The 26,587-nt window shown below is 47.2% G+C and overlaps 1 protein-coding gene and 1 pseudogene across 1 annotated transcript; both read left to right on the forward strand.

Moving 5' to 3' along the window:
* The first annotated feature begins 9,970 nt into the window (after positions 1–9,970).
* LOC102907216 (GTPase HRas pseudogene) lies at positions 9,971–10,573 on the forward strand (annotated as a pseudogene).
* Positions 10,574–20,155: 9,582 nt separating this feature from the next.
* On the forward strand, positions 20,156–24,288 carry LOC143269998 (H-2 class I histocompatibility antigen, Q10 alpha chain-like; the record flags this gene model as incomplete). Its single annotated transcript, XM_076558058.1, has 3 exons — positions 20,156–20,749; positions 20,830–20,933; positions 24,003–24,288. Coding segments are annotated over 3 exons (984 nt in total), but the record flags the coding sequence as incomplete, so codon positions are not given.
* Between the last annotated feature and the right edge of the window lie 2,299 nt (positions 24,289–26,587).

Raw genomic sequence — 26,587 nt, forward strand, 5'->3', positions numbered from 1 at the left:
CTAAGTTTCCCATGTAAGCACTGATTACTTTGGACTTCTGATCCTCCTACCTCCAGTTCCGGAATTACATGCGTTCACCAAAACACTTGGTTTTTATGTGGTGCTGAGAATTGAACCCAGGATCATACTCGTGCTAAGCAAGCACTCGGTCAACCGAGCTGCATCCCCAGCATAGGAGCAGGAAAGCTTGAGTTTTGATCTTGTGGTTCAATCAAGAGATTTCCTCTTGTGTAGGAGACTATTAGGATCAAGTTCCACATGCGGAAAATAGAATCTGGAGGGCTGGAGAGATGACTTCACAGTTAAGAGCACTTGCTGCTTTTGCAGAGGACCAGGGTTTGGTTCCCAGCACCCACATGGCAGTTCACAATTGTCTATAACTCCAGTTCTGAGGATCTGACATCTTATGACCTCTTTGGGCTCCTGTATACGCATGGTACTTGTACCTGCTCTCACACATACATATGACTGTAGTTCCCTTATAAATCTTTATGGCCTGCTCATGTGTTCTGGTTCCTCTAGGGAGCAGTTTTGGTTGTGTGCATGTTCCAAGGACTACAGGCCACAGTTACTATCAATGAGTACTTCAAATACAAGAAATAAACCTTTGGTTTAGCGTGGCACTGTGATCTGCACTGTAGTGCCAGCCGTTCAAGAGACTGAGGCTGGAGAATCACTCGAGCTTGGGAGTTTGAGACTAGCCTCAACCACAGCAAGACCTTATCTCAAAAGAAGTTCTGACTCTCCGGAGGATGAAGGTGCGGGCAAGCAAAAGTGGGTTTCCTGCACCAAACGTGAAAACAAGTTCCTGGTGTGTGACAGCTTTCTCCAGCGCCCCCGAGAAAATAATTTAAGATGTGTGCCCTTTCAAAACTAAAAGATTAGTCCATTTAAATTAAGTCAAGCCAAAAAGAACACTTTCAGTATTTACAAAAAAAAAAAAAAATTGATCATTGTCTAAACCTTAAATTTATTCACTTTGAAAACCTTTAATTCCAGCACTGGGTAGGCAGAGACAGCAGACCTCTGAGGTTAGCCTGGGCTACAAATCGAGTTCCAGGACAGCCAGGACTACAGAGTTGAAGGAGGAGGAAAAAGAAGAAGGAAGGAGAGGAAGGGAAAAGGAAGAAGGGAGGGGAGGGGAAGAGGAGGGGAGGGGAGGGGAAGGGATGGGAAAGGAAGGGAAGGGAAGGGAAGGGAAGGGAAGGGAAGGGAAGGGAAGGCAAGGGAAGGCAAGGCAAGGGAAGGGAGGGGAGGGGAGGGGAGGGGAGGGGAGGGGAGGGGAGGGAAGGGAAGGGAAGGGAAGGGAAGGGAAGGAGGGAAACCACTTCTGTGGTGTACTTGTTTTGCTCAGTGGTGAAGCTCTTTTGCCCAGGACTGTGGGTTCAGTGTCCAGCACTGGAGGGTGTGGAGGGAGAAGGGGGAGGAGGGAGGGAGGTGGTGGAAATGAGTATCATTATTGTCAAGAGGAGTAGAGAAGGATCAAATGTTACTGTTTCTCAGAATTCAAAAATTGGATTCTCAACCAAGGAAATGGTGCTGGTTTTGACTGCCTCACATAGTAGCATCAAATATTGTATGTGGAAGTACTGAAAATCAGGTAAGGATTTTTCTTTGTGGGGGAGGGGCATGTTTTTTGAGGCAGGGTTTTATTCTGTAGCCCCAGTTGATCTGAACTCATTATTTGGCCCAGGGAGGCCCTGAACTCATGGTGATCTCCTGCTCAGGCAGCCTGTCAGTGCTGAGGTTATAGTCTGAACCACCACATCCTACTGGATATAAGATATTTAATCAGCAATTATAAATACTTTGGGAGTAATAACAGCAAATATATTAGAAAAGACAAGCCCTGGTTCATGAGCCACCTTTGCTAATCTTCAGAGCAGCTTTTCTTTGCAGCAGACAGAGATCTTTACAAAAACCACACCTGTCCAAAATGCAGAGAACTGACCTTGGGGGCCCAGCCCCAGTGGACGCATCCACAACACACTCCTGCACTTAAGGCTCAGGGAACACCAGGAAAGTGGGGGAAGGAAGATTGCAACTCCAGAGGACCAGGAAATCTGTGAGATGTGTCTCTTAGAAATGACAGAGAACCCACACCATGATACATCAACAGTACGGCTGCCTAAACAAGACCTGAGCAATGACAATAGACGTACTAATGTGGAAGGAGGAAAACTCGAGAGCCCCATGCCTAGAAAAGGGATAAGCAAATAAAAACTGTTGAGAAAGGGAGAATTAGTCTTCCCCAGGGATGAGCCCTCTAATGGTTATCTAATACAAAGTGGTCAGTCCTGTGCTCCACTCCAGAGGTTATAGTTATATATTGATGTGTTTAAATGTGTGTGTGTAACAACAATAATCATCATCATGGTAAATAGTGTTTATGATAATAAAAATCATAATAATAATCAGAAAAAGAGACTATCTATTGGGGGATAGAGGAGACATAGGAGGGATGGGAGGAAGAGAGGACTTGGAGGGAGGACAGGGAAGGGGAAGATTATGTTTTAACTAAATTTGAAAATTTAAAAGAAGGCATATAAGAAAAAAAGACAAGTCCTGTGTATGGGGAAATCTGAATTAATGTCTCCACAATCCATCAGTGCCTCCAGCACTTCTGTATCCACATATCTACAATTAGTAAAGTGGTATTCTTATGTGATTGCATTTGCCTGGTCTCACTCTCAGGATACTTTCCTGACCCTTTATTATAAATTAAAATGCAGAGAAAAAAGTTCAAAACAGTGGTAGGGGAATGGTTCAGTCAGTAAAGTGCTCGTCTCGTAATTGCAAGGACATGAATTGTTCCCAGGACTCATGTAAATAAATAATAATAAATAATAAATAAACAGTCAGGTGTGATAATACACGCTTCTAATCCTAGCACTGGGGAGGCAGAGGGAGGTAGATCCCTGATAGGTGGATCCCTGGATCTCACTAGCCAGCCGGCCCCTTGCCTACTCAAAAAGTCTGGGACCAGTAAGAGACCCTGTCTCTGCATGCACTTGCACACATAGGTGTATGCATCCACACGACATACATGGACATGAACACACATATACACACACAATAGGCAAAACAAAATGATGGCATAATGGATTCTCACAAAACAGCCTTAAAACATGAACAGGCTTAGAAATACTGAATTTATTACTTTTCTTGTCATTGTGACAAGGTTCCTGGGGTCTGAAGGGCTGATTTTGGCTCAAGGTGTGAAAGATTTTAATTTGTCATGACAGAGAAAAGTGATATCATGGTAGCCAGAAAGGTAGAGGAAAAGACCAGGGCAAAATGTGTCCTCTGGTGACTTCCACTTCCTACCATCCCCTAACTCTCAATAATGCCATCTTATTATAATCCATCAAGGGGTTAATATCTATTAGGTCAGAGCCTTCGTGATCTAATTCTCACTGGAAATGCCATCACACTGAAGACATGGTTATGCTGCTTTTTGAAAAGATTTATTTATTATATTTATGTGTATATGTGTGTGCCTGCTTGAGTGTATGTGCACCATGTGAGCACATGTGCCCAAGGAAGCCAGAGAGCGTATCAGACACTCTAAAACTGGAGTTATGGGCAATTGTGAGCCATTTGTGTAGGTATTGACACCAGAACCCTGGTCCACTGCAAGATCAGCAAGTGTTCTTAACTGCTGAGGCATCTGTCTAGACTCAGGTTTGGTTTTGTTTGTTTTTTTGTTTCTAATTGTAAGCACTGTATTGTAAGATTTGTAATGTTATATATTTCATCTTCACATCATTTTTTAAAAGATTTACTTATGTATGTATACAGAGCTCTGTCTGCATGTATGCCTGCAGGCCAGAAGAGGGCACCAGATGTCATTACAGCCAGCTAGGAACTGAACTCAGAACCTCTGGAAGAACAGCCTGTGCTCTTAATCACTGAGCCATCTCTCCAGCCCCTACATCTGTATTTTTGAAGAACATATATGTTTTTTATTTCTTCGGGTGACTGAAAATATAGTGAAAACTCCTGGCACTATCTGATCAATCTCATCAAAAGATTCAGGTTGTCAAGATGGGCATGGTGGTACAAGTCTATAACCTAAGCACTCTGGAAGCTGAGGGAGTAGAAGCACCAATTTGTGGCCACCCTGGACTACAGAGCACAACGCTGTCTCAAACAAACGAGAAGAGGTGTTGGGGAAGGAGAGATAAACAAAGCTAACGGTGTAGAAACCTACTGCTTTATAACATACTAAAAAAAGATAATTTCTAAAAACAGCTTAGAGCTGGAGAGATGGCCCAGTGATTAACAAAACTTTATTGCTCTTGCAGAGGACTCAGGTTCAATCCCCAGCACCCACATGGTGGTTCACCAACATCTGTAACTCCAGTTCTAGAGAGTCTGACGAACAGGGCGGGGGTGTGGTGGGGGGGCGGGGATAGAGAGTCTGACACCCTCTTCTGAGCTCTTTGGGCACCAGGCACACTCATGGTATACATATATTTAGATGCAGGCAAAACACTCAGGCACCTCTGTGACCTAACAGTCTTTAACCCCTTGAGGGATTCATAATACAATAGTATTACTGAGATAGGGAATGATAGGAAGCGGAGATAGAAAGTCCCCTCATCTGCGGTCTTTCCGGGCTGTAGACCCGGCATGCTGCACGCCCACCATACGCCCACCATAGCGGCAAGACTGTTTAGGGATTGTGATGATTTGGATGAGAAATGCCTCCCATAGGCTCAAGCGTTTGAACTTGTGGTCCCCCGGTTGGTAGCACTGTTTGGGGAGTCATGGAACTTTTAGATTGCAGCCTTACGGAGGAAGGAAGTTCCTGTGGGTGGGCTTGTAGAGTTTATAGTCTTGATCCATTTCCAGTTTGCTCTCTCCTTAGTGTTCCCGGCTGAGTGAAGATACACTCTCTGCTTCGCTCTCTAGCTGCCCGCTGTCATGCCTCCCTCCTCCTCTGGAACCATAAGCCAAAATAAAATCTTTCTTCGGTAACTCACTCTGGGTCCTGGTGTTTTCATTACAGCAGCAGGAAGTAATGAATGCGGGGTAGCGGTCTCCCGCCGCGCAGACTTACTCGGGTCTCCTTTACTCCTCCCACCATGCTTCTTGTATTGCAGAGACCTTAGGATCTTTTGTAAGATTTGTTCTTAAATACTCGTTTTTGAGGGGCTGCTTACTGTTCTCGCAGAGGACCTGGGTTTGGTTCCCAGAACTAAAATAGTGGCTCACAACTGTCTGTAACTTCAGCCCCAGGAGAGCAGACACCACAATGCGGGTTCCACTGGCACCAAGCACGCACAGAGCGCGCATACGTACATGCAAGCAAAATGCTCGTAGATACAAAACAATATAAAATGAATATAAAATGAAACAAGCCTACACACACACACACACACACACACACACACACACACACACACACACACGCACACACTACTGTCTTTGGAAAGATATAAAAAAATTAACTCCAATTATTTGCTGCACACACGCAATTCATTTTAGGTGTGTTGGGTGAGTTGTTTTACCATTCTTTCGTTTGTTTTGGTTTTGTATTAACTTCAGAAACTAAATTTGTTTTGTGATATCTTGTTAAAGATAATGCTGGGCTGACAAGATGGCTGAGCAGGAAAAGGGGTTTACAAGCCCAGAATCTACAGGAGGGGGATGGCTCCGCAAAGCTGTCTGTCCTCTGCCTCCACGTGTGTGCCCTAGCAAACACACTCGCAATTATTTCAATCTTTTTAATTAAGAAAGAATTTTATGGGTGTGAGATCTAACTGCGACATCTGTCACCCCATTGATCGCCAGGGTTGGTTGATTCGGCCGATCTAGCTGGCCAGGCGTCCTCTTCCTTCCTCAGAGTTCCACATCCCTCCAGAAGCTGCTCTCCCAGTCGAAGAGGACAGCTTTCCCCAAAGAGGAGGACTAGTCTCCGCTCTCCGGCTAGAACCTCCAAAGACGCTCTCAAGAGAGATTTTTGTGTCTACAATCTGGGGTGATGTCCGTCTGTAATATTTTTTCTCTTTAAATTATTTTTACTACTAAACAATTGTATTATTTTTAATTGTGTGCGCGCATGTGAGCCCAGGTGACCATAAAAGCGAAAGGTGCTGAATGCCCTGAAGCTGTGCTGTGAGCCTGCAGCTCTGGGTGCCAGAAGTGTGTGTTCTTAACCGCTGAGCCATCCTCACTCCAGCTCCGCTGTAATTTCTTTCTCTGCTTCCCACCCTCCTTCAATGTCGTTATTTCAACTTCAACATTCCATTTTATTGAAATTTACAAAAGATGTTCTTTACGTCCTCTAGACGGATCAAGACTTTCCCCTCCCTTCCTAGAATAGGGTAATGAGGTGGAACTGAGCCGTTCGTCCGCCTCGTGTGCTGGTTTGTTCTGCAATTGGCGGGATGTAGGGTGTGCTGAGGACGCTTGGGTCGGCGGTGTCCGCTGATATTTTGTGCATCCATCCGATCAGCACAGAGGCGAGGAATTTCCAGTCTGCCCAGTGTCTGCAGCTGTATCCGAGAGAACCCGGATACAGTGGCTGCTTCTGTAAATGATTCTCACATACAAAGCCGACTCTCGCTGGCTTGCAGCCTCCGAAACCCCAAAAGCGGAGAGCAAAAGAAATTTGAGTCCGGAGAAATGTTACTTGGCCCCTAGTGGGCTCCTTCCTTCCGGTGACTGCGTGAGCGTTAGAGGGAATCTGCCTTCAAAAAGGGGGAATAAGACACTTCAGCATGATGCTAAAACACAATGAATGGGCTAGTTTTAGCAGTGTACTGTAAAAACCAAAAACCATTCAATTCAAATTTTAAAAAAATGAATCAGAAAAGTAATAAGCAGTTAACAGCTTAAAAACGATATAGCATGCCAGAGATAAAACTTGCTCGGTGGAGGAAGAAGCTGGCCACCGAGCCTGATCACCTGAATCTGATTCAGGGAGTGCTCACAGTGGAGGGAGGGAGCTGACTTATAATCTCTCCTTGGACCTTCACAGGCATGCACACACTCCAATTTCACTAAGCACTAAAATGTAATATAAATTGGGAAAGAAAAAAAAACCCCACCCTGCCAGCTACCGGTCATTTTCTGACCATATTGCCAATGAGGCTGGCCTCCCTGAAGCAGGGTGACCCTTGCCAGTTGTGGAGCACAGTAGGTGGGGTGTAGGAGGTCGCTGAAGCCTGGGATGTGGGAAGGTGCTTTCCTCTGGTGATTTTTTCCAAGATTTGGAGTGTGGTGGATATGGCCTGGGGCTCCGCACATTTAGTCAGGCATCCTGAGCTGAAGCCCTGGTCTTCTGGGGCTGTGCAGCACATACTCAGTGCAGAGTGAGGCCAGGCCAGTCATGTGTCCTCTTCCACTCCCTCCACCCCCGCCCCGTCCCCCAGGGCTAGAGTATTTAACGCATATGGATGCCACAGGGCGAGTGGTTGTCCCAGGCTGGAGCTACCAGCAATGTCTGACCACCCTGATGGGTATAGAGGTAAGGAGATGTGTATAGAGGTAAGGAGACCCTGAAATAAAAAATAAAAAAAAAAAAAAAAAAAAAAGTCGACAAGGTCAGCCTGTTATTTACTTGGAGGAGTGGTAGTCAGCCTCACATATGTTTCTTAGTGATGAGCTTCCTGTTCTAAGGACTCCTAATCGGGGTGGGATTTGAGATCAAATTCTGCATTTTGTTTTTCAATGTCCTTTTGAACATTGAATGTTCAGAAAACCACAGAGCTATGACAACACACACAGCATCCTTGGTGATTAGGGAAACAAAAGCAACACCTCACTGAGATGTTCCACCTCTTCTAAGTTGGTGGGTATGACCTTGTTAGAGGAGATACGGAAAAATAACAGTAGACTCTACAGACATTTCATTCCAAACAATACAGGGGCTGGAGAGAAGGTTCAGAAGTTAAAGCATTGGCTTCTCTTGAAGATCCGGGTTTGATTCCCACCACCTACAGAGTGACTCACAACTGTTTGTAACTCCAACTCCAGAGTGTCTGACACTCTTTTCTGGCCTCTCTGGTCACCCAACATGTGGGGCATACATAGGCTGCAGACAGGGTGCCGAAAGAAATTTAGATAAACAGAGCTTAAGCTTTAAGCTGTTTGTGCAGAGAGTGAATACAAATGGTACCAGAAGAAGTTAGTTTAAGCTGTTTGTACAGAGAATAGATACAAAGGCTGGCTAAGAGGAAGTTAGCTTGGGTTGTTTGTATGGAGATTAAAGACAAATAGTGAGAGAAGAAGTTAGCTCAAGTTATTTATGCTAAAAACAGGAGATGGTGTCAGGGCATAAACAACTTGTAAATAGGGTGATCTTTAAAATGATTGGTGGGTTCCTTCATCCCCCTCCTAGGGTTCTGAGGTTTTCTGGTATAAATGAGGCTTACTGCCCATCAGTAAAGGAGTTCTTGCTTGACTTGACTCTGAATGGGGCGAGCGGCACCCACTTGCCTTTCCTCGGTTCCAGGCCACCTCTTCACAGGTGACCTAAGTTCCCGGTGGGGCAGGTCCCCACAGCTGGTGCCCTAAACATGGGGCTTGAAGTACTTCGGCCAAGGCCAAGCGGTCTTCCAGGGTAAGTAAAACCCTCAGTATGGGTAATGCTCAAGTGATAAGCCAGCCCCCAAGGTCCTGTGTTATATGTTTAAGTCTAGAGGGCTTGAAATTTCTTAAAGTAATATTGTCGCCACCTGGGAGATTATAATTCTCCTTGCCTTTTGGGTGCCTAGTGCCAACCTTTTCTCCTGCAGCACTTGGGCCCAAATGGAAAAGCTGGTAAGAGAAAGGGAGAAACATTTCAGCATACTGCCGCCCCTGGGCTTCTACCCCACTATCATAGCCTTTAAGGTGGCTTTTCACCCAGATTCCCCGCCACCCCCTTTTCAGGAGTCAAAGAGGGAAAACGATTCTCCCCAAGGGTTAGAAAAGAAAGAAAGGAAAACAGGGGCCTCCCCAGGGGTCAAAAGGAACGGGGAAGGTTCTGAGAGTAAAGAAAAAAATATGGGGGCCAAATTCGGCAAGGAGCATGTGAGATTCACAGAGAAATAAACGGTAGAGGTTAAAGCAAAAAGTAAAAATCACTGCGCCCAAGCCCTGGGCCTCAAGGGATTCTGGCCCTCCCCCTTGGGACCCCGGGGTTGAGGCTGCTCAAACACCATACATAGCATTAAGGAGAGATCTCCGTGATATGGACCCCTACAACCAGCCCCTCACTGGGAGGTATGGGTCAGCCCTAATAGACCTCTAGAGTGGTACCCCTGGGAGGCTAAAGATAAGGAGGAATGGCGGACCAGGGTAGAGGCCAAATGGGTGGCCAACCCCCCCATCCCTATCACCTGTGGCATGCTAGCAGGTACAGCTGAAGGGTACTTTACGGGGGTCCAAAAGGTGGTTGTACAAGGTCCTTACCAAGGTCAGGTTAGACAAACAGGGCTCGTGGCCTGGAACAAATTAGGTGAAGGGCCTACCAAATCTCCCATAGTAGGGGTAAGACAAAAACCAACAAACCCCTACCAGAATTCATAGAGTCCAACAGAGTATGTGGTTAATTTCCCCATTCATGGTTGCCCTCGAGGGATTACTGAAGGGACGCGAATGCCCATACAACATATGAGGAGGCATTCAGGGCTTCCAGGATTTCTGTCCAAGGGAAGCCGCCGAGCCAACAAGCTGGCATTGGGATTTAGGATACTGACCTTAAAAGATAGTCCATACAAGGCATGCCAACCCTTCCTAACGGTACCCCCTTTACAAACACAGGGAGTTAACCCCAGAGCCAAATATCCTCTGATAAATAGCTGTTAAATTTAAATATGTTTTTGTTTTAATAGAACAAAAGAGGGAATTAGCACCCATGTTCAGTTATTCTGCACCCTGAGGCCATCACACTCTGGCCTCAGGGCTACAAGGACACCTGCATCACCAATCAGGGCCTTCTGCTCCCCAGCCACTCCTTCGTGCCCCTTGTGGGGCAGGAGCTCCTGGAGTGACAGTCCCTACAAAAATGATGACAGAATACAGGCTTGCGGTGATGGGTGCTGGAGGTGTGGGAAAGAGTGCCCTGACCATCCAGCTGATCCAGAATCATTTTGTGGATGAATATGACCCCACCATAGAGAACTTCCATCGGAAACAGGTGGTCATTGATGGGGAGGCATGTCTGCTGGACATCCTAGACACAGCGGGTTGGGAGGAATGTGGTACCATGAGGGACCAATGCATCCACACGGGGGAGGGTTTCCTCTGTGTGTTTGCCATCAACAGCACCAAGTCCTTTAACAACATCCATCAGTACAGGGAGCACATCAAATGGATAAAGGACTCGGATAATGTGCCAATGGTGCTGGTGGGGAACAAGTATGACCTGGCCGCTCGGACTGTTGAGTCTCAGCAGGCCCAGGACCTTGCCCGCAGCTATGGCATCTCCTACATGGAAACATCAGCCAGGACCCGGCAGGGTGTGGAGGATGCCTTCTACACACTTGTACTTGAGATTCGGCAACACAAACTATGGGACCTAAACCCTCCTGATAAGAATGGCCCTGGCTACATGAGCTGCAAGTGTGTGCTATTTTGACATCAGATGGCGGTACTCCAGCTGATGGTCGTCCTGCTCTTCCTGGATCCTGCTACAGCCCGGAGATCTCGTTCCCACAATACCACTGCCCCCACATCCTTCTGCCTCCCTATCTTCCCTACAGCAGCCTCTGACACCCACCCCAGGAGAAATCTACCACTTGCTTCCAGTATCTGCTACCAATTCCCAGGGCCCCACTACTGTCTCAACATCCTCAGAGTGTGGAGACAATGGTGACTATACCGAGATGGCCTTTGATGTGGCCGCACCCCACTGCCAAGACCAACCTGCTCTTCCACCTCAGCCCTCGCTTGCACAGCCAATGGCAAAATCGACATCCAGCACCCCGGGGCTAAGGTTAAAGCTGTCTTTGCTGCTGCTGCTGCTGCTGCTGCTGCTGCTGCTGCCGCTGCTGAGCAAAACCCTGCTGGACCTCCACTTCTCAATGGATGCTTACTGAGAGAGGTTGTATGTGGACCAGCCAGATGACATACCTCTGCTCTATGCTCCTGAAGAAGTCCCCAGCTTTCACTTGGGCCAGCATCTTTCTGCACACAGCTGCATGAGGACGTCCATGAGGACACTGACCTTCTCTTCCTCAACCGAAAGCCTGGACCACAGTTCCTGGGAACTGCTCAACATTTGCAACAGTAGCTTCCCTTTGCTTACATCTTCCTCCAGGTCTTCCTGAGGTCCACAACCCAGCGGGAGGACAGATGCCATTGGACAGGCTGCGCCCATGTGTACTTCTTTAAAGACTCCTTCCCAGCATGTAGCTCCCTCAAACCTCTAGGCTCTTAGAAGGGAAAAGTCTGCCCTTCTTTTGCAACCCAGACAACTTGGAGGTGAGCACTCACTGGGCCCTGAACTGGGAGAAGTATGTGCTGGAGGCCAAATGCATAATGGACACTGGTGACCATGTATGATGAGGACAACTCAGCACCAACCTTCTCCAGAGGTGTGAGGCTGACAATTCTCCATGGGACTGGACTCAAAGATAGACTGATCCTAATAATTCCTAAATGTGACTAAAACAGCCTCTTTGAAAATCATCGGCTCTCGTTGTACCTTTAACTGGTTTCTTAACTCTTCTCTCCTTAGAACTAGTGTTAGGACTAAAAACCTATACTGTGTTTGCTTAGTAACTAAATCACTCAGGAACAGTAGGACTGGTCTGTCAACTGATTTTCTGTGTTCTCAATAAATGTTAGGTTTGACTTGAAAAAAAAAAGGGGGGGGGATGCCAAACAGGTAAACAGCCCACCTTATTTAAAAAACAAAAAGGGGGAATCTGTGGGGTATACATGGGCTGCAAAGAATTAACTAAAACCCAAATGTCTGGGCACACCTGTGAGATTTTCTTCTTAATTAAATCATTTGAAGTGGAAAGACCAATTTCTAATCTCGATCTTTTTTTTTTTTTAATTTTATTTTATTTTACAATACCATTCAGTTCTACATATCAGCCACGGGTTCCCCTATTCTCCCCCATCCCACCCTCTCCCCTTACCCCCAGCCCACCCCCCATTCCCACCTCCTCCAGGGCAAATCCTCCCCCGAGGACTGCGATCAACCTGGTAGACTCAGTCCAGGCAGGTCCGGTCCCTTCCTCCCAGACTGAGCCAAGTGTCCCTGCATAAGCTCCAGGTTTCAAACAGCCACCTTAACCTCGATCTTTGAAATGGAAAGATCCACCTTCTTCTAGTAGCCTATGTAAAGGATACAGAGGAAGGGAGATAGCTCTCTCTTTGACTGATTGTTCTCACTCTCTAGCAAGTCCATTCTAATGCCTTCACTGGCATTAGAGCCTACTTCTTCAAGACTGACATATACTGAAGACCAGCTGAGGCATCCAGCCTCATGGGCTGAACAACAGAAGGATTCTTGAACCTTCTGTTGGTAGGCAGCTATTGTTGGATTAGCTGGACCACAACCTGGAAGTCATTCTAATGTCAGATAGATAGATAGATAGATAGATAGATAGATAGATAGATAGATAGATAGATAGATATTGATTTACTCTATAAGTTCTGTTCCTCTAGAGAACCCTGAATGTATGGTGATCAGAGGAAAACTTTTGAAGAGTTTAGTCTCTGCTGACACTTTGGTTCTTAGTGTTTTGTTTTGCATATGTCTTATTGGGGAGACTTGCTGCTTTGGGGAGGTTTCAATCAAGTCCTCAGTCATTGCTTCCCATCTCTCCATAGCAGTGCCGTGGCTGGACTCACATGCAGACACTAGCCAACTAAATCTAGTTTCCTAATGTGGATTCCTAGACTTGAACTTGGGTCTTATCGGTAACACAGCAGGCTCTCATGCTCTGATGGGCTGAGCCATCTGACAGCCTCAGTTTCAACACTATTTCTATTTCAGTGAAGTTTACAAAAGATGTTCTTAGCAGCCTCTGAATGAAGGGGAGCCAGTTTTCAAGCACAGCTCACTGCTGTGGACGTGTGAAGTCTGTCTGCCTCATGCAATGGTTTCTTTTGTGATTCCTGGATTGATTAGTAACAGTTAAGTCAGGCTTATCTTTTCTGTGATTTGGGGCACCTGTTCTGTCAGCACTGAGGTGAAGAATCTCCTGACTGACGTGGAGGATGATGTATCTTGTTTCTATTTGTCTGTCTTAGTCTCTGAAGCTCTGCCTAAGGGTTCCCAAGGCTGGCTTTTCCCTCTGTTGAACTACATTTCCTGAATGAAGTGATTTCTCTTAGTAAAGAAACTGAGGTTTTGGGAGTCACTGGGTATGGGGCAGTTGAGCACAGTCTACTTACCTTTTTTTTTCTGAGAAGTACTATTTATTTAATTGTTGTTGATTCTGTTTGAATGGAGAGCTGGGGCAAAAATCTGCTCATTGTCCTCCTGCCCCAAGTGAAGCCGTTGGCACAAGCTGTGCCTCAGTCATCCTTAGAGAGAGCCACACAATGGGTACCCACCACCCTAGGTGCTATGAGAGACAAATGGCCACATGTGTCCTTGGCTCTCATACCTTTAGCCCTCCATAGCTTAAATATTGTGAAACACAGCTGGGTACAAACTGTCTTGACCCCCAACCTGGGGATATAGAACCCACAGCCTGGTGCACATTAGGCAAATACAACGGTATTGACCACACCAACTGTCCCACCATTAGGCTTTCATGTAAATTTTTTAGTGGCTCTGTGCTGGTGGAATAGAGCTGAATGTAGCTGTCTGCCCTTTGGAAAAAAAACCAGGGAGACTGCACAGAACATCCAAGTTCAAATAAGAATTTTTAAAATATTATATTTACTAATTTATTTGCATGGAGGGGGTGCCATGGTTCATGTAAGCTCAGAGGACAACTTTGGGGAATCAGTTCCCTCCTCCCACTATTCCAGGGACTCCCAGGCTTAATGGCTAGACAGTAGCTGCCTCAGTTTTGTGACTTGGGTACGTTTTGTTGGACACTGTTCCATCACACTAGCAATACCAAGACCTCCCCTGATGTGACTCTGCCCGGCAACCACCTTTACACCACTTCTGTTTTCCTGCCTTGCCTGCCTCTTCTCCACCCTGCTGGCTATCACCTCCCTCCAGCCCTTTTATCTCCTTTCTATTCTTGCCTTTAGTTCAACTCCCAAAGAACAGAAGTGCCAGCTGTTTCAGATGTTTTAAGAATTTATTCAGTATTTTCTGGACATGTAGTAGAAGACAATGAGTATGTCCCTGATAAAATGAGTGCTTCCTAGCCAGGGATGGTGGAACATATTTTTAATCCCAGCACCCAGAAGGCACAGCCAGGTGGATCTCTAAGTTTGAGACCAGCCTGGTCTACACAAGAGTTCCAGGACAACCAGGGCTACACAAAGAAACCCCCGTCTTGAGCTCTATCCCTATCCCACAAAGAAAAAAATTGTTTCCTACATCTGTCTGTAAAGGTCATCTGATCTACCCATGATCTAGGGAAGGAAACTGAGGTCTATAATCCCTGAAAATGCTTGTTTCCAATCACTTCACCTCTGCTTGATCACCCATTACAGGGTGTTGCTCAAATCTTAAAAGGTCTTATTTTAAAAAAAAAACAAAACAAAACCTGAACCAGATATCGGGGTAAAAGCTGAAAGATCAGAGAAGCAGAACAGCCACAGTCAACCTCACCTCGCCAACTCCTCAGTGGGTCTCTGTCTCCTTAGTGATCGGATTAAGGCTGTGTGCCACCACTGCCTGACCTCTGTGTCTAATCTAGTGGCTGGCTCTGTTCTCTGATCCTCAGGCAAGTTTATTGGGGTGCACAATATATCGCCACAACAGGGTTTTGTAGTGGCCCCAGTAGTCTGCAGCCTCTGATGCTGTTGTCCAGAGATGCTGGGGAGCCTGTGGGGATGACTTAGTCTCTGTGTTGATTAGGACAGCTGCTGTGCCCTTGGCACGGATCCTTCTCTTGGATATCTGGTTCCTGCCCACGGGTTCCCCATCCTTCCCTGTAAATGAAGAAATTCCAATGTTGTAAAGTTCTTCTACCACAGTTATCCTTGTATGTTTTCAGGTAGTTGAAAGATGTTTTCTACAAAGGTGTGAAATAGATCTGAGGAGGTGTTTCGAATCACCCTGTGTGGGCTAAGGGACTCACCAGGAAAGCAGGCAGAGGCCCATGGGAGGAGCACTGATGAGAAACAGACCAGCAAGGGACAAGGTGCTTAGGCAACCAGAAAGCAGAAATCAACCCCAGAAAAACCAGCAGGAGTCTGAAGGAGCGAAGAAATAATTTACTCTGGTGGTCAGTATTGATCTCCAACTTGACACAAATCCAGAATCACCTAAGACAGTAGCCTCCAGGCATACCCCGAGGAATTAACAAGATTAAGTTAAGTTAACTAATAATCAAGATTAAGCTACTCCGTGGTGCACATGGGAGACATTGTCTTGATTAGATTGAGTTTGGAAGACCCATTCTAAATATGTGCAGTGATTTGTCCTTGGCTGGAGTCTTACAGCACATAGAAGGGAGAAAGTTAGCTAAATGTAGCCTTTGGAGCTTTCTGCGTCCTGACTGGCCAGCTGCTCCATCTTCCTGACTCCATGGAAGTGTGAACCAAATACACTTCCTCCTTATGTTGCATTTGTCAGAGTATTTTATCATAGCAACATAAGAAGAAACCAGGACACACACATGCAATACAGTTAAAGATTATAGAAAGTTACAAACTGAAACTCACAGGGATTATGAAGTCCCTATAAACATCAAAATGTAGAGAAAAGAAAATTAAGAGAGTTCAAGGAATGGCTCAGGACACACACCTTTCCCAACTCTCCAGAGGCAGGTGATCCATGGCCAACCTGGTCTACAGAGTGCATTCCAGGACAGCCAGGACTACACAGAGAAACCCTGTCTCCAAAAAAGGGGGTGGGGGAATAAATGGCTCAGACTGGGGAAAGATTGCCTTGGGTCGATAATTGAACTCCACCTCCCCAGCCAGCTAAAAGTACTCCACATCTGAATGAGGAAAACAAAGCTTCCTGGGTGTTAGCGAGGAGGCATGGCTCAGAAATATTAAACATTTCCTACACAAAGGCTTAACAGAACTGTCTGAAGCAGCATGATGTACACCAAATAATAACATTTTTTAAAAAGCATGTTCTCTCTCTCTCTCTCTCTCTCTCTCTCTCTCTCTCTCCTTTTTGTTTTGTTTTGATTTGGGTATTGGTTTTGGTTTTTCCAGACAGGGTCTCTCTGTGTAGTCCTGGCTGTCTTGGAACTTGCTCTATAGACCAGGCTGGCCTCAAACTCAGAGATCTGCTTGCTTCTGCCTCCCAAGTGCTGGAATTAAAGACTTGCATTACCACCGGGAGGCTGAAAAGTAGGCTTTCAACAGGCAAAATTGAAGGAAGTAGGTAGCAGGGCTGCAGAATGTGGCCCAGGATCACAGGGTCTGGCTTGGGTAGAGGACACCCATACTCAAGGCAGGGTGGGTCCCTTGACACTGAGAATACAGAAATATGAAGAGGGTAAAGAGAGAGTGGGCAGCCTTGCTTACTCTTGTCTCTATCAGGGCTCATTTATAAGACTGGCTATGACAAACTGCTTGAGAACTCATCAAGCTAGGTCAAATTTTCTACCCCACATACCTTGCACCATCATTACACACATGGCCCTCAGCATAATCCTGTTCTTTTCCTTTGAGAAAAAAGGAAGTAAAGAAAAGCTAAGAAGACTACTTACTGTTGGCTAAGCGGTGGCGCTGTGGTGGCGGAAGAATCACGGGCTATGGTTACCTTTCTAGAGCTTTATTGGGGGAGAGAGGGAGAGAGAGGGGGAGAGAGGGAGAGAGAGGGAGAGAGAGAGAGAGGGAGAGAGAAGGAGAGAGAGAGAGAGAGAGAGAGAGAGAGAGAGAGAGAGAGAGAGAGAGGGAGGGAGGGAGGGAGGGAGGGAGGGAGGGAGGGAGGGAGGGAGAGAGAGAGAGAGAGAGAGAGAGAGAGAGAGAGAGAGAGAGAGAGAGAGACCACGGAGGGAAGAGAATAAAAAAAGAGAGAGGGCACGCCCCGCTTTTTAGGATGGTGATGTAATTAAGGACATAATCCTTACACTTACCGGCACAGTCAGAGAGATGCAGCTACCAACACTCCTGTGGTGACCACAATGGTGGCAGCCTCCCAAGGCATGGGATTGGAGGAGAACCAAAGAAGTCTCAACCCAGAGAGAGAAATGTCCTGAGGGCACAAAGAAAAAAATCAGATTTAGGAAAGTATGTCTTACCTCAGAAGCTCTGTGAAAAGCAGCCACAAGAAAAAAAAAAAAACCTAAAAGCCACAGCTGAGTGTGGGAGGGAGGAGGTGTGGGGAGGGAGGAGCAGGTGTGCCCTTACTGGAGGGACACTGCAGAGGCCAACACTAATATTCAATAAGGATCACATATACATCTTAATGACTTTAAGATAGCATTTTACAATTGAAAATTAAAGAGACAGTTCTTAGACAAGGATAGGTATGGTGCCCTGAACAGTTAGTTGGCCTTAGATGAAGGCATTTCAAAGCACCCCGTCACTGAGTGGTGATTACAGAAATATTGAACTCCACTAGCAAGGATTCATCATTGGAAAAAGTTTTCCACTCCCAGGCCCCAACTCAGGCCTTCCATCCTACTCTGAACCCCTAAATAATGAGAGCTCAGCCACATGGGTGTTTTCCTGGCTTTCCCACCTGATACAGACCCCAGATCTGCTTACCAAGGAGAAGAAGTGACTGTGGTTCATGGTGAGCGCTAGATCCTACAACTCAAGATACCAGGGTCCTGGGTTCCTTGCAGACCATCCACCTTCTGCTGCACCAACTGCAGTGTGTGAACTGTGAGTGATCAATGTCTAACATCACCCCAGCCCACGAGATAGTATCAGCCTGGGGTAGACCACAAATTTCTACACAGGATGTAGAAATCTGCACTCATCTTCACTGGTGGTCACAGTGTGGTTGCAACAACCCTTTTAAAAAATTTCCTCCTGGGAGAAAGAACTTGACCCCCTCTAGCTTTGTGGTTTGTGATTCTAAGAAACAGGAACTAAGCTGGCAATAAGTTTCACCAGTTTTGCGCTGAGCTGAGTTATGATGGCTTGAGAAGCCTCGTGCTGAGTTGGGCAGGTATGCCAACATTCTCCAGGGTATGCCAATCTGGGAGGGCAGGAAGGACCCTGATCTCCAGTCATGGAAACCCACCTCACCCTAGACCATCTTAAGAATGGGCTCTGTAGGATATTGAGAGACTAAGTTGGCAATCCACTCTCTGCCTGGAAGCCCTTCTTAGGGCTTGAATGCTTCGTTAATAGGGTGGAGGGAGTCTACAGCAGGCTGAGACAGCCATGACCTAAGAGGACCTGCTAGGCTCCGTATCTTGCCTGAGTTTACTACACAGTGGCTTGAAGAACAAAGTGAAATTATGAACACTTTTTTTTTTTTAGAACTAGCCACAAATCCCAAAGATGAACCCGGTGAGTGAAGGCTACACCCTTTAAGGAAACCACAGAGCTTGTGGTTTGAAACCCTTCAGCAACCTAGTTGTCAGGGCAGGCGAGGCTTCCACTCTGGAAGCCCCTCGTTGACGTTTTGAAATTAGAATGCAAGGTTCCCTGGAACTGCAAGGAATGGAATGGGCAAGATTGCTTGGATTCTCCTGGGGAAGCAGGCTGGTCGGACCGCTGGTGCCAAGCAAGCCTGACTGCCCTGCCCTCGAGGTTCAGGAAGAATTGGTCCAAGTGTGGGTACAAAGCTGAGGTAGCACCTTTGGGATCCATTCTTTGCTCTAAGGACAGGGGTGGGTTTTTCCCGGGAGACTGCATGCTGTGTAAAGGAGCGGGGCATGCAGGTAGCATGGGGCAGCCTTGCATCAGACTCAGGCTTACAGGTTAGGCATCCAGTCTCTGAATTTTCTACCCAGTGAACTTGAAAGCATTGTTTTTGTTTTCTTCAGGGGCATTTATGCAGCAGGTTCTTTCTCCTTGTAGTGACTGGGAGAATGTTTGTGGTTTCAGGGCACAGGAGAATGTTTGTAGTGACTGGGAGAATGTTTGTGGTTTCAGGGCACGGGACCTTCCCATGAATAGCATTACTTCCCCAAAGGTCTGATAAGTAAATGCTCCTCAACTTCAAAAGATGTTGTGGCTTCCACAAAGCCAGGACTGTGCACTACTTCTCCCTGGTGCAATGGAAAGAAAAGCCCTGTGCCCTGTGCCCTGTGACCTGCACAGCAACTCACTTTCTGACAAGTACTCAGGGTGCTGACAGAGACTGGAGACTGCAACCTGGAAAACACGCTAGGGGAAGGGGGTAAGCAGTGCCATTACCACCCAAGTCTTTGCCTTATTTTGGAAAATACACATTTTCCCCCCTCCCCCTTTCCTCCTCTTCCTCCCCTTCCTCAGTCTGTTTCTGGAGACTGAATTTGAGATCTCAAGACAAACTTGGTAGAGGGACACAGGTGTGCACCCAGCACTGGCCTTGACGACGTTCTGGCCCTTTTAACTTTTAACCCAGCACCCAGGATACTTTTGAAATGTTTCTGTCCTCCCTAAATTGTTGCCAGTGCTCTCCACTGGCCCAACCTCCTCTCAGCTCCAGCACAGAAACTTCCCCAGGCCACCGCTGCGGAGGACTAGGGCAGGGTAAGGATTAGAACAAAATCTTTATCCGTATTTTCACAGATAAGTGTAGCTGTCACCCTCATGAAAGAAGCTTCTTTTTACAGACACTGACCAAGATCATTACAGAAAACCATAGCTAGTCAGAATGCAGACACTGGCCGCGGGGTGCCCAGCCCCAGTCAGTAAGTTTACCGAACAACCTCTGCTCTTAGGGCTCAGGGAGCAAATAGGAAGAGGAGTCAGAACAAAGGTAAGAACCAGGGGACCAGGACATCTACTGTCAGACGGTCTCTTCTAAAAAAATAAAAGAAATAATAAAAAGACATGTAGTGGGGGAGGGAAGGGAAGTTGGGGTAGATCTGGGAGAAGTTGTAGGGGTGAGTGGGGGAGTGGAGAGGCGCGGGGAAGGGGCGGGGTGGGGGGGAGCAAGGGCTCCCAGCTCTGCTCCTGCTGCTGGCCGCCGCCCTGGCCCCGACCCGGACCCGCGCGGGTGAGTGCGGGGTCGGGAGGGAAACGACTCTGCGGGGAGGGCGGGGGCGGCCCCGGGGAAGCCGCGTCCCCGCGTCGCCCAGCCAGACCCTCCCGCCCTTCTCCACCGCGTCCCGAGCCCCGCGCTCTGCTCCCCTCCCGGCCCGCGCACCCGCCCGGGGTCCCCGGAGGAGGGTCGGGGTCTCACCACGCGCCGCCCCCAGGCTCGCACTCCATGCGGTATTTCCTCACCATCGTGTCCCGGCCCGGCCTCGGGGAGCCCCGGTTCATGGAAGTCGGCTACGTGGACGACACGCAGTTCGTGCGCTTCGACAGCGACGCGGAGACTCCGAGGATGGAGCCACGGGCGCCGTGGATGGAGCGGGAGGGGCCGGAGTATTGGGAGAGGAACACACGGATCGCCAAGGGCACCGAGCAGATTTTCCGAGTGAACCTGAGGAACCTGCTCGGCTACTACAACCAGAGGGCGGTGAGTGACGCGGGTCCCCACGTCCCTACGTACCGACCGGAGTCGCCCCGGGTCCCGGGTCCGAGGTTCAGCCCGAGGCTGCGGAATCTCAAAGACGCTGGGCTCCGGAAAGCCCCGGACCAGGACCGGGTTTCCCCAACACTTTAGAGGAGTCTGCGGGTGGGCGGGGCTGACCGCGGCTCGCTGCAGGCTCTCACACCTTCCAGTAGATGTCTGACAGTGACTTGGGTTCTGACGGGCGCCTCCTCCGTGGGTACAGTCAGTTCGCCTCAGAGGGCCGCGATTACATCTCCCTGAACGACGACCTGACGATGTAGGCAGCAGCGAAGATCACCCGGCACAAGTTGGAGCAGGGTGGTGTTGCGGGGAGAGTCACAGGGCCTACCTGGAGGGCACGTGCGTGGAGTGGCTGCGCAGACACCTGGATAACGGGAAGGACGCGCTGCAGCGCACAGGTGCAGGGACGAGGGCAGCTCCTCCCTCTCGGTCCTGAGGAAGAACAAACCCCTCAGCTGGGGTCATGGCCCTGTCTACATTGTTTAGAGCCGAATAGGATTCCATTTTATAAGTATACCAAATTTCCATTATTTACTCATCTGTTGATGGGTTTAATCCAATTCTTTAGTGAACAAATTAGCAATAACCATGGGGTGTAAATATCTTACCAGTAGGGTATAGACTTCTGCCCAGGAGTAAAATAACTGGGTCATATGGTGGTTCTATTTTTTTTTTTTTGAGAAATGTCCGAAATGATTTCAACAATGACTATATTAATTTATGCGCGCGCGCACACACAAACACACACACACACACACACACACACACACACACACACACACACACACAAAGGGCTCCTCTCTCTCCATGTCCTCTCCAGCATTTGCTGTCAGATTTGTTGGGGTGTCATTCTGAATGGGGTGAAGGGCTATCTCAGCAGTTTTGATTTTCATTTTTATTTCATTCTTTTATGTGGATGAGAGTTTTGCCTGCATGTGTGGATGTGCACCACGTGTGTGCCTGGTGTCTGGGGTCAGAAGAGGGTGTCAGATCCCCTGGGACTGGAGTTACATACAGCACATCTAACCCAGGTCAACTGCAAGAGCATCAAGTCCTCTTAACCTCTGACCCAACTCTCCAGCCCCTCAAAGTAGATTTAATCTGCATTTTCATGAAGACTAGAGATACTTAACACACTAAAAATAGTGATCATTTGTGGTTTTCTCTTTTATTAAGATAACTGTCTATTCAGTTCTCTCCCCATGAGTTGATTGACATTGTTAGTTCCTTGGTATGTAGTTTCTGCAGTTTTCTGTAAACTGAGGACTCTAGTCCTTGTCTCCAGCTGGTAGAGGTTTCCTCCTCTTGTGGCTTTGGTCACTTTGCTGACTGTGTCCTGTGCTGTGAAGAGGCTTTATTATCATGCAGATATATGGCCTTATTAGTTCCTAAGGTATTGTCCTATTTGGAGGCTGTTGTTTACCCCAGGATCTGCAAGGGTTTCCCCTAGGTTGTCTTCTTGAAGTTTGGGTGTTTCAAGTTTGGAATTTAATATAGTCTTTGCTGTGTTTCAAGTTTACTTTTGTACAAGGTGAAAGGAGAGAGTCTAAATTCAGCTTCTCAGGCAGAAAAACAGTGTGGCAGCAGCACGTATTGAATAGGATCTTTTTCCAATGTGTGTTTTGCATTCTTTGTCTAAAATTAAACATGCATAGCTTCGTCATTTTATTTATCTATCCCAGGCCTTTGATTCTCCCATCTATTTTATCCCAGTTCCAAGGTGTCTTTGTGACTATAGCTCTAGTATAATTGGAGGTTGGGAGTGTAACACCTTAACATTGTTTGTCATCTGTATAGATTCTTGTCTTTTTCCTAAAACTATGAAATACATCAGTTTTGGGAATGTTGCTTTAAATCCATATAATGACGTCAGTAGTGTGGCCATTTTCACAACATTAACTCTGCCAGTCCAGGGCATGGATTGTCTTTCCATCCTCTAACGTTCTTTTCTGTGATTTCCTGTGTCTTAAAGTTTTTATTGTAGAGTTCTTCCATTTCTTTGGTTAGAGATATCTCTAAACGATTGATTCCGGTGGAATGACTTTGAATGTTGTACATTTTGGAATCACTTTTTCTAAAAATACACTGCTGGCATGAACGAAGGCTATATTTTTATAATGATGTATGTATCTGGCAACTATAAATATTTACTAGACCCAAGAATGTTCTTATGGACTCAACAGGGTTTTTTTTTAAGAAAAGAATCATGTTGTCTGGAAATAGTGTGCTTTCTTCCTTCCCTATTTTGATCCCTTTATGCCTATCTTCTGTCTAATTCTGATAGCTTATATAAAATCATCACTGTATCAAATAGGATGGTGGAGAGTGTGCAACTTTGTCTCCTTCCTGGCTTTAGAGGAAACTCTGAGTGTCTCTCCTTGTGACATTATATCCACCTGTCTCCCTGTCTCTCCCATATGGGAGGTGAAAAGTTCTATTGGGTGTCCTGACTGTTTTTCAGGCACTGACTCTCCCAGGCTCACCCTAATCCTAGGACAGTTCAGAGTGTGTCTCCTGAGGGAAGGAGAGATCCCTGAAATGACCAAGGCAGTTAACGTTCTGTCTGCAGTCCTGTGTGGGACACAGCCTTGCTCAGGTCCAGTTCTCTCTGTCTACACTCAAGGTCTTTGGAGTCTGACATCAGTGATGCTGAACCCTGAGCTCAGTCTCACCCAGTCAGGACAGAAGCCCCTTTATCCTCATGTGACACTTAGAGTTTATGACCCTGGGCTCTTTCACCCATATCTTCAATTTCCCAAAGATAAAATTATCCAGAACATGTAGCCAAAAGTTTCTCGGGTCATGCCTGGCCCTGTGGTGGGACCAATCTCTCCCACCCACGGTCCTGTAGTCACTTATAAAACAATCACTCAGAGGCTTACATTAATTAAAAAATGTGTGACCTATGGCTTTAGCGTCTTGCTAGCTAGCTCTGTCATCTTAAATTAACTCTTTTCTATAAATCTGTATGTTCCACGTGGCCATGGTGTTACCAGTCTGCTGTGATCTTGTTCTCCTTTGGTGGCAGGCGGGCCAGCGTCTCTCCCGACTCTACCCTTCCTCTCTCTATCTCTGCTTGCATTTCCCACCTGGCTGTAAGCTTTCTTGCCATAAGCCAACACAGCTTGATTTATTATCCAATGGGAGTCACACATATTCACAGCCTACAGAAAGGCATCCCACAGCAAGAATCCTGTGTCTAAGCTACAGGAGATTTTCATCTCTCCTTCATCCCATTTCTGACCCTTTCCAGGTTGTTCACAGGGACCCTGCTGGAGTCCCCAGGAAGAATGCCAAATGCCTGAGCTTTCCAACTCTTTTTCAGACACCCACCAGAGACACATGTGACCCATCACCCCAGATCTCAAGGTGATGTCACCCTGAGGTGCTGGGCCCTGGGATTCTACCCTGCTGACATCACCCTGACCTGGAAGAGGGATGAGGAGGAACAGGCACAGGACATGGAGCTTGTGGAGACCAGACCTGCAGGGGATGGGACTTTTCAGAAGTGGGCAGCTGTGGTGGTACCTTTTGGAGAGGAGCTGAAATACACATGCCATGTACAGCATGAGGGTCTGTCTGAGCCCCTCACCCTGAGATGGGGCAAGTAGAGCTTTGGGGTGCAAGTGGGACTAACATAGTAGGAGCCTTCTACAGACTCTGGGCAGAGTCAGGCCTGAGAGCTGGAACCATGACCCTCACCTTCCCATCCTTTCCTTTTCTTTCCTAGAGCCTCCTCAGTCCTTCCCCATCATGACCATGGTTGGTGCTGTCCTTGGAGCTGTGGTGATCTTAGGTTTTATCATTGGAGGTGTTATGATGTGGATGAGAAAGAACACAGGTATGGAAGGACAAGGTCTGGTTTTTTGTTTTTGTTGTTGTTATTATTGTTGTTTGTTTGGTTGATTTGTTTTTTTTTTTATTTCTTGTTGTTGTTATAATTTAGCAGGTTCAGAAGGGTGCATTGTGAATGGGAAGCAACACACACACACACCCCATGTGCACACCCATGCCTATCTCTGGGTCTGCATGCTGACAATCACTTTACTGTAAAGCACTTGGAAAATGAAGAACACATTCATAACCCTGATGATGGAGGCGATGAGGACATGATTCTCAGAGGTCAGAGAATGCCTGCAGACTGGCATTGGTCCATTCCCTGCATACCTCCTTCCCCATGCTTCCTGATCCAAACCTGGTCTGCACTCACAATTCTGAAAGCTTGCTGGGGACCAGGACTTCCCTGGTTTCTCACAGCTCTTCTTCTCACAGGTGGAATAGGACGCTATATTACTGCTGGAGGTCAGTATGTGAGGGAAGGATTATCTCTGAATAGGGATAGAAGCTGAGCTGATAGTTTCTTGTAGGGCCCTGGCCCCTGTTTTGGGTAGCTGTTGCCTTGCTTGCTGACCTTGACCTTGATGTCCTCCCTGTGCTAATTCCCTGCAAGTTTCCAAGCTCCTGAATGCTTAAGGGAGGTTCCTTGTTTGTGTATCCTGCATATTGGGCATTAACAGCTTAGATGCAAGACTGTAAACATTAGTAGTGAACTGCTGCCCTCTGGGGTTCTCCCATTGTGCTGTAAGCCTTTATTTAAGGTTTCCTCCCTCTTTCTTTTTTTTTTTTTTTCTTTCTTTTTGGTTTTCGAGGCAGAGTTTCTCTGTGTAGCTTTGCGCCTTTCCTGGAACTCACTTGGTAGCCCTAGCTGGCCTCAAACTCACAGAGATCAGCCTGCCTCTGCCTCCCGAGTGCTGGGATTAAAGGCATGCACCACCACCGCCCGGCTCCTCCCTCTTTCAATAAACAGCATTAGGCATTCTGCTGAGGCCAATGACCCACTGTCTCTTGTCTCTGTTTTTCGATCCACAGCCCCTTGCCCGGACAAGGTGATGGTAGCGCCGCGGGCTTTATTGCTACAGTTTCTCCTCCAGCCCCACTTGTCAGGTTATTTCTTCTGCAGGCAGGGACAGTGCCTAGAGCTCTGTCTTGTATCTGGAGGCTTGAAAAGGTGACACCCTAGGGCCTGGGATTGGGGCTGAGGCAAGGAGGAGAGGACTGGGTCCCAGGTCCTCTGGTACTTGGACCTCTCAGTGAGTGGTGGGCCTTTGAGAGGTCTTTCTATTGACTTTCTTGACTCTTGTTCTTTATCTCAGAACAGCTGCCTCGTGGGACTGAGGGACTAGTTCTGACTTAAGAACCAATGATTCTCATTCTTAAGTTTTTCCTGTGCATCAATGTGACTCACTTGGAAGCCCAGCCCTTTCCACCAGGACCCTGTCCCTGCACTGCATTTGTTCCCTTCCACACCCAACCTTCCCGGTCCAGCAGGCAGGAGGGGACATCTCCATTCTGTCACCTCCATGCTGCCCTGAGCTGCAGCCACTGACTTCCCAACTGAAATAAGGATCTGAAAGTGACCTTGAAGTTCATGTCCTTGACCTGAAAGATGGAAGGTTAAATTAATGGAGAGAATTCTTTTTTTTTTAAGATTTATTTATTTATTATGTATACAGCTTGTATGACTGCAGGCCAGAGGAGGGCACCAGATCTCATTACAGATGGTTGTGAGCCACAATGTGGTTGCTGGGAACTGAACTCAGGACCTCTAGAAGAATAGTCAGTGCTCTTAACCTCTGAGCCATCTCTCCAGCCCAATGGAGAGAATTCTTAAACTGTGATCGAGAAAAAAATGGCAGCAAGGAGAACCTTCCAGAATCCATGTTTTCTGTGCTGAGTGTCAGGGGGACAGGAGGAGTCTGTGGGAGCTGAGTGAGGATGGGGCTGTGCCAGGGGGATCTCAGTCCATGTGTGAATTGCTGTGGTCAGTCCTCAGCTATGTCCTCCTGGGCTCTTGTCCTTGTCACTTTGCATAACCACGTGCTGACAGACTCTGCTCACAGGACACAGGGG

Source organism: Peromyscus maniculatus, chromosome 21 (genome assembly GCF_049852395.1).
Source record: "Peromyscus maniculatus bairdii isolate BWxNUB_F1_BW_parent chromosome 21, HU_Pman_BW_mat_3.1, whole genome shotgun sequence".
Taxonomy (NCBI): Eukaryota; Metazoa; Chordata; class Mammalia; order Rodentia; family Cricetidae; genus Peromyscus; species Peromyscus maniculatus.